The following is a 14,851-nucleotide window of genomic DNA, read 5'->3' as shown; positions in this document are numbered from 1 at the left end:
GCGGCTAGAGGTTTTATTATAAACTTTGTTTCAAGGAAAAATAAATTTTTGGAAAGCAAAAATACCCAATTATTAGCCAAGATTAAACCTCTTGAATATTCTTATTACCGCTTTTATTCTGAGATCTCTTTAAAAAATCTTATTGAGGCAAAAATTCTTTCAACAAGTCCTCTACAGAAGCTGCTTCCTCCTATCTTTTAAAAAGTAGTGGAGTTATTATGAGGCCAGAATAAAATGGGTAAATTACTTGCAAATTATCTGAAGACTAAGATTGAACTAATTCATAATACTGCTGGCAACAATGTTATTCAAGGACGATGACATTCTCAATGAATTTGTCTCTTTTTATAAGACTCTATACACACCGGAACACCAACCCTCCTCTGTTGCACTTTCTTCTTTCTTTCAATCGATCCGCCCCCCTCTCGCATATGATACGGATTTTACCTCATTGGAATCGGATATTTCCTTATCTGAAATTAAGAATGCTGTTTCAAAATTAAAGAGGGGTAAGCGGCCTGGCACTGATGGCTTTACTATTGAATTCTATGCTCATTTCGCCTCCTTACTACTCCCCCACCTTTTATTGCTATATCAGTCTTTTATACAAGGTGGTTCCTCTTCCAGTTCCTTTCAAGAAGTCGTGATTTGTTTAATTCCCAAAGATAATAAAGATCCCTCTTTTTGTAAAAATTATCGTCCGATTTCCTTGGTTAATTTAGATTACAGGATTTTTGCAAAGATTCTTGCCCTTCGTATTGATCCCGTTCTCCCTACTCGTATTGGCCTGGAACAATCAGGCTTTGTCAAAGGTCGATTATCGTCAGACAACTCCAGGGTTTTCTTTAATATTTTAAGTAAGGCCTCTTTCCTTAACTATCCCACTGCTGCTATAGCATTAGATGCTAAGAAAGCATTTGATAGAATTGGATGGGATTTTATGTTCCAGGCCCATAAATGGATTGGGTTCCCTGCTAAATTAATTTCTCTCTTTAGGGGAGTTCGTCAAGGTTGCCCCTATCACCCCTTTTATTTATAACTTGATACTACACATATTAAAATGTCTGTCTACGCAGATGACATCCTTCTTTATTGTTCCAATCCAGGTACTTCTATCCCAGCTTTTCTCTCCCTAGTTGATACTTTTTCTCAACTTTCTGGATATCGTCTCAATTCGGATAAATGTGAAGTCCTTCCCTAAAATTTTCTCTGTTTAAAACACGATTTTACTTCTACTGGTTTCTCTTGGAAAACTTCTAAAATTAAATACTTAGGGTTATGTTTTTCTCCTACCATTCCAGAAACCTTGAAAGAGAACTTTGATAATCTCTCCAAAACTTTGTATGCATCAATTGATTGCTGGCATTCACTTTTTCTCTCCTGGTGGGGTCGCCTAGATTCGATCAAAATGATGCTTTCCTCGCTAATTCTGTATCCCTTACCTAGGATTCTGGTTGACATTTCTGGTTTTTACTTTAAAAAAATTGACTCCTTATTATCCAAATTTCTTTGGAAGAATAAGTCTCCTCGAATAGCTCTTAATGCCCTCAAAGCTGATAAACTCTCTTGTGGTCTCAAATTTCCTGACTTTAAATCTTATCACTATGCTTTTTCCTTGATGCAATCTTCTGGTTGGCTTTCTCAGGATCACAATCTTGTTGCTCATCCTCCCATTTGGTTAAACATTGAGAAACATTTTATAGCTTCTTTTCATTTAAAGGAATCTCTTGCCTTTACTAACAATATTTCCTCTTTTCCTCCTCAAGTAATTTCTCACACACATAAAATATTAATTCCTCTTTTTCCATCCTCCCACCCTGCTCTTTCTTCATTAGATCAACAACCCATTTGGCACAATCACTTACTACGCATTAAAGGCTGTACATTTTATTGGAAAACATGGAGATCCAAAGGTTTACTCTGGATTTCTCAACTGGCTTCTAATAATCTCCCTTTTTCCTTTTCGGAACTTAAATCTAAATTTTCATTATCCTCTTCCTGAAAATCTCAATATGACTCACTTCTTCCTCCTCTTTTGCAATATCTTCTTTCCTTGCCACCAGTTACTAATGTTTCTGCCAAATGTTCCACTATCTACCCCTTATTGTCTACTACTACTTCCGCCTCTTCTCTTTATAGAAATTTATTTTTCTATTCTGATAGGCTCAAGGGAAAATGCGAGTTGGCCTGAAAAAGGGATCTGGTGGAATGTTGGTCTATTCCATTTTGTGACAAATTATGGATAAAACCTCATAAAACGTCAAGAGCAGCTAACACCTCTCAAACCTTATTCTTTATCTACAAACGCCTTCTTTTCACCCCAATGAAATTAGCTTCATTTTCCGCAGACCTTTCCGCAAACTGTTGGTCATGTCATGGCTCTGTAGCCGATTTAAAACATATGCTTTTTGATTGTCCCTCTCTTTCCCGTTTTTGGCTTTTAGTTTGGTCCCAAATTAATAACATTTTCAATACCCAAATCCCTTTTTCCATTTCCAACATCTTTTTAGGCTCCTTATCACCCTCCTGGTCGTATTCAACTCCCATCCCCTCACTAATTGATCTATTATTAGCAATAGCCCTCCATCTAATCACCTCTAACTAGAAACAAGCTGAGAAAGTGACCTTCACGGCTTGGTGGAATGCCGTTTGTTTTCATCATAGACTAGATACAGGTACTGTCACCCCTATTTCTTTATGCATAAAAGGAGATCTTTCATGGCTTCCTTTTTCCTCATACCTAATGACCTTAGCTTCAGCTCCCTTCACTATAGTTGACACTCCGGACGAAGTTAGTAAACCTCCATGAATTCTCTGTTGTCTTTTTATTCTACATTCCAGATAATTATTTTCCAATTTTACTCCTTTCTCTTTTTCATGCATTCTTTGTTTATGTTTCATATTATACTTAATAATAATACGGTTGTTGTATTAGACTTATATTTCAGGTAATGTTTACCCATTTTTTATTGATTGATCTGCTCCCCCCCCCCCCTCTTCTTTCTCTCTCCCCTCTTTTTTCTCCCCCTTTTATAAATAAGACATAGAAGTTTTTGCTTTATGATTTGGCTTATATGATATTTCTATTTATGTATGCCATGTTTTCTTCTTCAATAAACTTTAAACTTAAAATAAAAATAGCACTCATTCATCTCTTACTAAAAAAGGCATTTTTAAAATCAGACAGTGTGGAACTTTATAGGCCAGTACTCCAACTGACATTCATGGCTAAAGTACTGGATCAGGCAGTTTTTAACTAGAGACCACCCTTTCCTGCTGGGTGCCGCAGTGAGGCTGTAATCACAGCACTGCTAGACAATTTGAGTGTATACTTAGACAAAAATATTCTAGTAGCACTCAGTATACTTCATTTATCAGCAGCATTTGATATGTTTGACCATCAACTGCCGCTTCACTGTCTTGGTGGCTTTAGCATCAGAAGCACAGTCTATGCATGCGTGAAGAGTTGTTTGTCTCACTGGTTATTCCTACGACTCTGCGGGAAAAAACACTGAATTATGAAGTAACACAAGAATCGTACTTTCACATTTGCTCTTCAAACTCTGCATGTTCCCTTTGCTATATCTAATGTAATCTTTTGGTCTTACTCTACTTATGTATGCGGACGATACCAAAATACTTTTTGTGATTGATAGGGAACCAGACGTAAAAGCAGAATAACATGAGTAACTGCATGACAAAGATAAGGCTATGGCTGACCTAATATTTTTTGAAGGGAATTAAAGGGAGATCTTTGCACAATTATATGATATATCAGTATGGAACTATCAGTTCTAGACATCACTAGGATCAGAAGCTAGTCCAGTAGAGGTTTTCAAGAATCATGGGGTCAAATTTGAATCACTTATAATGGGAATGAACACAGTGACAAAGTCATGCTTGTATCAAATATGAATTTTACAGCAGATAATGTATCTGTTTTCCTGGAAACAATAAATCCAGAATATGATTATCATTGTCATGTGCTGTTTCTCGACCTCCCAGAAGAACTAACAAAGACATTTTATTAGATACAAACATATCGGCCAAATTTATATTTAACATAAAACATGCACATCAATGTTGGTTGTTGTAGGAAAGCTGCATTGGCTACTGGTAGCAAAGAGGGTTGCTTTTAAGCCACTCAAAGGGTAAATACTTGATGTAAAAAATTCCTAATTTATAAACATGCTGCAGCTAAAGATCAAAGTGAAAATCTCTTCTTAGTATCCCTACATGGCAATATACAACTCCGGGAGGAAGAACAGTAGATACACAGAAATAACCTGGTTAAACAGAACACTTTGTATTCGTTATAACTTATATTAAGCGGGCATTATGTACTCCTTGGTATGGCTATGCTGAATTATCTGGTCATGTCTACTTCTAAGTGTTCCTCATTTAAAACGTATCAACCATCGATAGCTAATCTCACACCCACCAAACAAAAAATGTGAGAGAAGTCAGAAAGTGCCTCACGTAAGCACCATCCTAGGAGCTACTGGTTGGTACTCACCATTTTGCTAGTTCTGTCATCATAGGAAACTTTCTTGACAGAAAACAAAGAAGTGTGACCTATCTCTTAGGTTCTTGTGAATTGGTGAGAAAATAATTACGTGTGAGTGATGGTGTCATCTATCAAACGTCTAAGCTCCGTAATGTGAAAAAAAGGTGAATAAATCTCATAATTAAAAGAGAGTTGTGAACAACTATTCCACACATTCTTTATTTTAATAGTGTCCACACTTAGTTAAAAGAAACAGCATGTTTAGACCATTTTAACTTTAATGCCAAATGCCTGTCTACTTGAGAGAAGAAACCTCTTTGAGGGCCTTTCAAAAACTACTACAGACATGGCTGTTGCCCCGTGTGTAGCACTTGCTGTTGCCTTCTGCTTTACTCTCTTCGTAGTATTCATCGGTCTGCTCCTGGAACAATATTCTGGTGAAATTATGTAGCAAATAGTTACAATTACATCACCCTATGACCCAATGACTTCCTCCTTCACTTCACATTTAACATTAGGAACCCAAGGGGATCCTGCTTCGCCTAATATTCAACAACTACACCACAAAAAGGTCCTGCTTCTCTTCAAATTCAGCATCCATGACAAGAAGAGATGTTGCTTGACATCATATTTAACATCTATCCCCAACAGTGTCCTCCATAACATCTCAGTCAACATTCACTCACCACAGAGGTCTTGCTTCACTTCATAGTCAACATCAACACCCCAAAGCTGTCCTTCACTTCATAGTCAACATCTATTCCTCCAAGGAAGAGCTGATTCACTTCATGTTCAGCATCTATTCCCTAGAAAGATCCTTCTTCTCTTCAAAATCAAAGTGTTGTTGATTCACTTTATATTCATCATCTACTTCCCAAAAGGGTGCTGTTTCACTCCATATTTATAATCTATTGCCCGAATAGTTCCTGCTTCACTTCATAATCAACTTATATGCCTCAAAAAGTGCTGGTTTTTCTTCACATTCAACATCCATTTCCCAAGGATTACCTGCCTCTTTTCAAATTCAAAATCTATGCCCCAACGTATTGTTGCAGTAAGTAATACTTTATTTGATTTGTGAAAATCATAAAAGGGTGGGTCTTACCACCATGGGATAAAACTTTACATCTTTGAAACAGCATAAAAACAACATAAATCACATAAAAAGATAATACATTAAAGTAACGCAAAGCATTAGCAAATTGCTCGAACGTATTGTTGCTTCACTTCATATTCAACATCCATGCCCCAAAAAGGTCCTGCATAACTTCCTGGTCAACATCTTCTCCCCACAGAAATCCTGCTTTACTTCATATTCAACATCTATGCTACAAAGAGGTCCCGCTTCAGCTTATGCGCATCATCTGGACGCCAAAGAGGTCCTGCTTCCCTTCATATTTTCATCTATGCACCAAGGAGAGCCTTCCGTCACTTCATATTCAATATCTATGACCCAAGAGGTCCTGCTCTACTTTATATTCCATATCTTTGTCCCAAGGAAGGAATCTGGCACTTTATATTCCAACTGTGCATTTAGCTTACATAACTCCCATCACATCACTTCCCTTTCTAACTCTCATCTCAACAGTTGAGAGGTCCTGCAGTTTTTTCCTCTTAATATTCTATCCTCACTCGAGGCACTGCTGTCCTACTTCGCTGTCAAACTCTGTCTCCAGCACAGTACTCATGTTTCCCTTACATTTCCAAATTCCTTTCCAAAATGAGAGACGCTGCATTACCTTCTATGCCCAATCAGACCTCCAGTTTAGACATCCATTTCCAGAAGACCCTACCTCACTTCATAGTCAAACTCTGCCTACAGGCTTGACAGCAACTTTCCCTCACTGCCCTTTCAACTCCAGTTCTAGCTGATAGGACTCACCCTCTCTTTTGACTGTAGAATTATATGCCCTTTCAAACATAAACCATGCAATATTTGCATAAATGTAGAAAGCCAAGTCTAGGAGTAGTGGTTAGTTCACCATGACTTCCGAGATGCCATTGTAGTATTATCTTGACAGAGCATAGCAAGGGACAGTAAGCATGTTAGGAACCCCTTCGAGAGTTGCTGGAGTCATTTTTCCTATATCATCCAATGACACTCTTCTCTCATAGACAGCAGATACAGACAGCTCCATTGTTCTCTCTTTACTGACACCAATTGAGTCGAGATCTTCGTGGAAAGCTTTCTCGATCAATGTCAGAATGGACTTTTTGAAAACTTCCTTAAAATTTTCCCCAACAAAGAGATAAAGAATGGGAGTGCAGCAGACATTGACACAGCACAGTATGGCAGAAACCATATACATTGAATCAACCACAATCTGTGAAATGTCTCCTTTGTAGATGGTCAAGACATGATACAAGTGATAGGGAATCCAGCAGACAAAAAAAGACCCAATGGCTGCCATAATGACCTGGAAGGGTTTCTTTGACTTGTTCAGTTTCTTCATCCTCATCTTCATGGCAATAGCAATGTAGCAGTAGCAGATGACCGTAAAGGGAAGAATAAAGCCAAAGATGAATTGAAAAATAAACATTGCCCAATGGTTCTTCTGCCTGATCACATTGGCCTCAGGGCTGTTCCAGTTCTCTAAAGGAGCATAATTCCTAAGGCAGAGAGTTCTGTTTTTTTCACCAGGTTTGGTATCCATGAAAACAAGTTCAGGTATGCTGAGTAGGAAGGCCAGTATCCACACTGCACCACAGATTACCGTAGATCTCTTTATAGTCCTGCAATGCCTGACCAACAGAGGATGTATGACCAAAACGTAGCGGTCCAGGCTGATAATCATCAAAGTTATCACTGAGGCATACATGCAAAGCAAGCCCAGAGTGCTGATTATTTTACACAGGGCCTTGCCAAAAACCCAGTGCATGCCCATCAGGACTGACACAGAGAAAAATGGCAAAAGAATGGTGAATATCCAAGATGCTATGATGAGGTGAAGAATCCAAATACTGCTGACTGTCTTCTTCATCTTGAAACCAAGTGTCCAGATGTACAGACTATTTACCACTAATGCGATGATGAAGATGAACATAAAAAAGAGAGCCGCCAGTAATTGTGGTAGTCTGACCTCTTCCATGGCAGAAATGTGTTTTTCCAATCAGCTCATCCCAGACATCTACTGATGCAGGCCTACAAAAGATGATAAGGAAAACAAGTTTTAGGTAGTTTTATTTCATGCTGTCTTGTGAAGACAGTTTTATATTAAAATGCTTCTCTTCATTTGGCTTTATCATAACTTTTTTCAAATTATGTTTTGTCATTTTTTTCTTGTCTTTATAAATTTGTTTATGTATTATAAGTTCTTGTGATTTTTTTTCATTTAAATTGAGAGCTATATAGCTTATCTTGGGCGCAGGAAAGAAGGATCTGCTTTTATGGTTACTTCCACTTTTTGCCTGGTGTTATACTGTTTCAAACTAGTCGGACCAGGCTCCTGCTAATCAGGTCCGCAGTCTTAGTGCTTTCGCCCCTAAATTGGATATGGTGAGGACTTAGGTACCCCCCAGATTGGCCACTGGTGTACCCTTATAAGTCCCTAGTATATGGAACTGTTGGAATACTAGTCCGTATCTGTGAGACATGTATAAATAACATATCTACATTTGTTCTTCACTTTAAACCAAACACCCCCTTGAGCGCTCGACTCTCAGAGGGTAGCGTTGCAGATCAGTCTAAGGCTTACTCAATGGAGGTGGTGTGGGCTAGTAATTGCCATTTAGAAGTCCCCAGAAATAACACTCAATAACTGCTTGTCTAGCCTGTACTTTGCATTATATAAGGTAGAGTATATTTATTACACACACACACTACTCACTACTATGCATCAATCTACAAATGTACATAAGCTGTTTGAATTACTTTGTAACATTGCATAGCATTCCCACCCCTCCCACAGGAAGGATGGGGTCTAGAACCACCACTCCCATGTATGCGCATCATCCTGAACCCTAATGCAGGTGGTTGACCATGACCTGGAGTGAGGCCCCTGTCCACTGACACCATCCCAGTGGAGAACCGCCACATTATCTCAACAAGCATTTATAATGAGAACACCTGCCTTAGTGACACATACCCCTGACTGAGCTGGCTATACAGTATAAACCCCTGAATCACAGTGGCAAACAATCTGGGATGTTCATCACTTAATGCAGTAGCAAGAATATATGTCTAAGCATCCCTTTAGAATGGCAGGTACTTATCATTTCTGATAAGAGTTATGATGCATTGCAATTAAAGCCTCTAAAAGGCATCACAATTATAATCACAGGATTAAGCATGTACAGTCTGACACCCTGACAGCAACATAACCTCAATTTGCTTATCATTTCACATGACACATGTAATTCCCAGCCCCCAAAAGGAACACCATTTGTAAATGCACCACCTGTGTAATTACACCTTTCCACCTTTAGGGGATATCACATCAGTGATAATCTATGTTTGACCCTGCACACTTCAGTGCAACCCTAAGCTTTAGCTCCTGGCTGTAGAACAAGAGCTCCAGCAGGAGGTAGGTTTAAAAACACAGATGAACCCTTGAGTGGCAGCCTCCTTTAAGTCCCTCAGAGGCTGAGGGTGGGGACTTTCCATTTCTGTGCTGGGAGAGTGTGCATTGCTCCTGCAGCTCCCTCAAAGCTTTTGCATGCATTTTGCGGTGAACCATTTGTCCTGGGGCCACCCCATGCCATCAACAAACCGGTTCTCCTCTTCAGGGCTTCTCGGGCTCTGCAGGGCAATATATGGCTCTTTCCTCATGCACTTGCATATTAGAGCAGCGGGTCTCCCGCTGCCCCGGGGAGACCCGCGCTGCTCAGCTGATGGCCTCACGCCATGCCATCTCTGTCTCTGGTAGCCCGCTCCTACTTAGGCATCCCGCGTGTAGGTAAGGGTGGAGAGCAGCCCAGGGAGCCCACCCCGGCTGCTCTCCTGACTTGACAGCACCCTTGTGAGCTGCTGCTGGAGCTGGCACTGCCATTATCGTCTGCCCGCTCTTACGGACAGACACGAAGGCTACCGCTAGCCCAGCAGGGCCTCAGGGGAGTGTGACGGCACTACTCCTCCTTTCACCTGCCATGGGGGACTGCAGCCACACTCCTCTCTCCATGCACAGGCACCAAACCCCTGAGTTGGGTGTCCCGGGCGCCTGAGTTCTTCAGGGGGAGTGCAATTTCACTCCCCTACTTCATCCTCGGCGGGCCCAGAGTTGGGGGTCATAGTTGAGGAGCGCAACAGCGCTCCTCAACTTCTCCACTTCACGTGGGTGTGACGACACTCACTGACTTCATCTTCGGCGGGGCCCTAAGTTGGGGGTCCCTGGCGCCTAGAATTCCTTCATGGGGAGCATGACTGCGCTCCTTGGCTTTCTCTTCATCGGGGGGCAGGGTAGGCTCCAATGGGAACAAACCCCTGGGGAGCACGACGGCGGTCCTCAACTTTACTTCAAGGTGGTGCCCAAGGGAAGCCTGGGCCTTGTAGGAACCTCTTTGGAGGCGCGCCGGTGCCACCCAGTCTCGCTGTGTTCTGGGGGCAGCCCCCAGGACCTGACCCATCCCAGGGCACATCCAAGAGAGACAACAGAGCCCCACATGCTTTGTTGCTGGTCTTAGCCAAAGCTCAAAGGTCACCCACCTTCTTAAGGGCGTTTCATGGCCCCCTCATGGCCGATTTGGACAATTGTGGCCTCTTCTTGCTCCTGATGGCCAGCCCTAACCACTTGGAGCACTTTTTTCCGCGCTCCTGGTTTCCAAGAGGGTGAACTCAGCAGGGAGCTGTCTTCACTGGCTCCCCGCTCCAGCCTTTTGCCCAGCTCTCCTTCTGGACCTCTCTTCTCCTTGCACATAGGCCCAGGCTTTACCTCACTTGTTCTGGACTCCCTACAAGATGCGGTCTAGGGTCCTGGGACAGTTAGTGAGTTCCTCCTTCGAACTGCTCATTGCTCCAGGCTCCAGCACCAGTCTTCCTCTGTAAGACAACACCTCAGAGAGAGCTCCTCTTCCTGTGCAAGACCTTTTAAAAGCATTTTGAGTGGGCTGGCAGGAAGGCACTTCTGCTCTATCCTGCAGCGACACATCACCTCTCTGCCCCTGCTCCTTCCTTCCTGCACAGGCCTCTGGGATATTTCAAAATGACTTCTTCCAGGGGTCTCATGCCACGTGGTCTCTGAAAAGCCTCCCTCTCCCCTTGCAGCCTTCATGGCCCGATCCTGCAGCAGGCCTGTTGCCTGGCACCGGGTGACAGCTGCTGATAGACTACCTGCAGCCGCACCTCCATCTCTCCCTCTTGGAAAGAAGAACTTCCCCCTTGGGATGATTGCAGTGAAGGGCTAGGACTCTGATGCTACATCTTGGGGAGGAAGGTAATTAATCAAACCAGTCAGGGTCACACCCAGCCAGACGAGATGAGTGAAAGGAATATGACATTTCTGGATAACCCTTAAGCAGAACAGATATGGCTTTGGACTCAGCAGAATACCTCATTCTACACAACTTACAGTGTACTTTCGTGCATCTCTGAAATCTGTAGGCGTTAGGGAAGTGAAACTACCCCACGTGGTCCCCATCTTTATAGAGTGAAAACAGTAAAGCACACAGACTTTTCCTTACATGTGCCTCCCCACAATTTAACGCCTATTCCATGTTACCACCCAACGCTGCATAATTCCTGCCACACCATTCTATCTGTACCTGCTCCTGGGCTGTGCATGATAGGAATCTCCCACGCACAGCCCATACACAGGTGCACACATGTGTGCACACATGTCTACATGGAAGCAGTCCGGAGCCCCTACCCTGGCTGCAGCACAGCAGCCTTTTCTCACAAGGGGGAAACCGGTGCAATCCACATGCAGTCTGTTTTATCACGAGTTCGCTGTGGCTGAGTTCCAGCTTATGAGGCTCTCCCTCAGTAAAAGCTAAAAAATGTGGTTTTCCAAAAGTAAAAAATGTTGGCGGCTCAGATGGTCAGCACCACCTTCTAACAGGTACCAGGGTACCCAGGGCATAGGTACACCAGGGGTCTCCCATGGACTGAAGCATGTATTGTGGTACCCAAGAGAGACCACTCAAATGGTGACTACAGCCCTGCCATTGCAGCCTGTGTAAGCAGGTGCTAGCACCACTTACAATAGATATAAGTTTCCTTAAATCTGCGTCCACTGCACTTGAAACCTATATGTCACCCCTAAGGCGGGCCTTACAGACCTGAGGGCAGGGTGCTCGGTTCTAAGTGTGAGTTGCCCTTACATGAGCAGGACACCCCTAGAGCGTTCGGAGTCCATTCTCCTGTGTTGTAAGTGTCCCAGCCATTACAATACATGGACATACATCATTATGTGATGACCATCTCTAAACTGGTTATAATAAACCCTGTCAAGTTGGTATCAAACATGTTGGAATCATACCCTAACATCATAAGTATGATTCCAAGCACTGTAAAGCTACTCCAGGAGTCCCTCAGTTCTTCCGTTACCAGTCTTCCAGAAATGGGCTGCAGGCTAGGGCTACTGTCGACCAGAGACATGTTTCTGGCCTCCTGCTGCTGAGCCAAGCTTGAGCAAGGGAAGGTAAAACAATAGATATCCTGCCACAGGGAGGTGTGACCACTTCCCAGACAAGGTTTAGTGTATTGTGGCAGGGTAGGGGGCGCTTGACAGTGCCTCTTAGACTGCTTAAATTGCATACTTGGTGTCCTCCTTGCATACCCCAGTTCAAACAAGTTTGGGTAGCCACTGGCTCCCTCTCTGGCGTGAAACTGGACCAAGGACATGAGAGTATCCTCCCCACTGTCCAGCCCCTCCTCTGGCAGGGACCCCTGAATAGTCCCAACCCTTTCCTTACGGTACTTAAGGGCTTACCTGTGGGTGGGTCCCTAGATTCATCATGGGACAAGATTCAGATCAAAAGGCACTTCATCTTCGACCTTCTGGACTTTGCTGGACTGTGCTCCGGGCACCGAGACTGCAACTTAGAAGACTCCTGCTGCTCCTGGTCTCGTCCTCCTGCTAGTCTGCGACAACATCTCTGCCTGTGCTCCATACATGATCCTCACAAGGCCTGTTGACATCCAACACACCTGAAGGAAACTCCCTTGAAGTGAATGAGTCACTTCCCTGCATTTGCAGGCACCGCAACACAGCCGATTGGTCTGCTGATCCTGGGCTCCCATGGATTCCAAAAAGGCTCAGCAACACAGCTGGTGGTTCTATTTTATTTTATTTTATGCAATTTATTGAGCGCACGATTACCCAAGGGTGTCTTGGCGCTTTGATAGACAGAAATCGAAGGTTGGGCCCGGAGTCAGGGAGATTAATAATTAAACAACCACGTCTTCAGTTGCTTCCTGAATGATAGTGATGTAGGAGCATTTTTTAGATGTCTTGGCATGGAATTCCATAACTTAGCTGTAGCTACTGCAAAAGATCTATCTCCCCAAGTAGCTTTCCTAGTTTTGATTACTTCCAGGAGATTAGCATCAGCAGATCTAAGATTGCGTGAAGGTCGGTAGGGATGGAGAGCGTCTTTAAGAAAGGCAGGTGATTTTTCATGAATGCTCTTGAAGGCAATGCAGAGGGCTTTGAATTTAATACGTTGTCTAATTGGCAACCAGTGGAGATTACGGATGGTATTGGAAATTGGCTTAAATTTTGGTGTACCTGTGACAAGTCGAGCGGCTGCATTTTGAACTAGTTGAAGTTTGTTGACTACTTGTTCTTGGGCATTAAGCATGAGAGCATTGCAGTAGTCCACTCGGGACATTAATAAGGTAGAGATCAAGGTATTTATGGTGTTTAATGGAAGATAGGGCTGAATTTTTTTTATCATTTTAAGTATGAAAAATGAAGCCGAAACTATAGAGTTGGCATGCTGATTAAATGAGAGTTTGTTATCAAAGATAACGCCAAGATTTCTAACCTTAGTAACCGGATTGGGCGGGGGGCCAAGATCTTGTGGCCACCATATAGAAGACCATGCAGGAGTGAGTTTCCCAAACACCATCACCTCGGTTTTGTCCGAGTTGAGTTTCAGACAATTCGAGTGCATCCAATTACATATGGCACTCATTCCTTTTTGGAAGTTATTGGCAACCTCCATACCATTGTTATTAATGGCCAGGACAAGTTGTGTGTCGTCTGCATACGATGTAACTGCTAGACGATGAGCTTTGATGATCCTCGCTAAGTCTGTCACATAAATGTTAAAAAGCGTTGGGCTTAGCGAGGATCCCTGGGGGACTCCACAAGGTAGTGTAAAGGAGTCAGAAGAGAATGAGCCCATAGAGACTGATTGCTCTCGGTCTGTCAGGAAGGATGCCAGGAGCGAGAGAGCATCAGATGATATTCCAGCTTTTCCGACACGGTCGATCAAAATAGCGTGATCGACCGTGTCGAAAGCCGCGGACAGATCCAGTAGTATGAGCACCGCGGTGCCTCCTTTGTCAAGGATCATTCGTATCTCATCTGAGGCTTTTATTAATGCTGTCTCGGTCCCGTGTCCCCTCCTGAAGCCAAATTGGGAGGCATCCAGACAGTTGTTGGAGTCTATATATTCGGATAATTGAATGTTCATGATTTTTTCAATGATCTTGGATGGATAGGGAATACATGCTATCGGTCTGTAACTGGTTACTTTGGAAGGATCCAACGTAGTTTTCTTGAGAAAAGGCTTAGTAACTGTTTTTTTCCATATAGTAGGATAGATGCAAGATGAGATCATAGCATTAAAGATGTTTGCGAGAGCAATAGAAATCTTCTCTGGAGCTATTTTAAAAACTGAAGGTGGGCAAGGATCATCAGGTGAACCAGAATTGTTCGACATCATTAGTTTGAGGATCATCTCAGGCGAAATGTGACTAAATGAGAAATTGGAATGATTGGGAGTTGTAGAAGAATTAAGGGGAGTCAAGTTGATCGTGATGTGGAAATCGGTCTGATGTGCATGGTTAGTGGACTTGTTAAAATTGGAATAGATATCGCACACTTTTTCTTGAAAGTAGGTGGAAAGTGCATTGCACATAGATTGGGAGGCTTCTGCAGTGGAAGGTTTATCATGTCCAGAGAGATGAGAAACGACCTGAAAAAGTTGTTTAGTTGAATCTTGAGCTGATTCGATTTGATTATTAAAGAATATACTTTTCTGACTAATGATTGATAATTAGTAAATTTTTAGTTTCTCTTTATAACAACTTTTCTCGTAAGGGTCGTAGTTAGAACGCCACTTGCGTTCCTGGCGTCTACAGCTTTGCTTTTCTAACCTAAGTGCTTCAGTGAACCATGGGGCAGAATTTGACAACCTGTTAGAAGAGCGTTTTTTAATGGGAACAGAGGTATCAATTGC

At 42.7% G+C, this 14,851-nt stretch overlaps 1 protein-coding gene across 1 annotated transcript in view; it reads right to left on the bottom strand.

Annotated features, from left to right (window-relative positions):
• Positions 1-5,722: 5,722 nt before the first annotated feature.
• Positions 5,723-14,851, bottom strand: part of LOC147701115 (putative G protein-coupled receptor 33) — a 36,208-nt gene continuing 27,079 nt past the window's right edge. Inside the window, exon 3 of the mRNA XM_086928578.1 lies at positions 5,723-7,649. Within this exon, the coding sequence (XP_086784704.1) occupies positions 6,517-7,596 (1,080 nt within the window). The 5' untranslated portion in view covers positions 7,597-7,649 and the 3' untranslated portion in view covers positions 5,723-6,516. The remainder of the gene's footprint in view (positions 7,650-14,851) is intronic.

This window comes from Lissotriton vulgaris, chromosome 7, assembly GCF_964263255.1.
Source record: "Lissotriton vulgaris chromosome 7, aLisVul1.2, whole genome shotgun sequence".
Classification (NCBI taxonomy): Eukaryota; Metazoa; Chordata; class Amphibia; order Caudata; family Salamandridae; genus Lissotriton; species Lissotriton vulgaris.
This window is presented reverse-complemented; position numbering and strand designations above follow the sequence as displayed.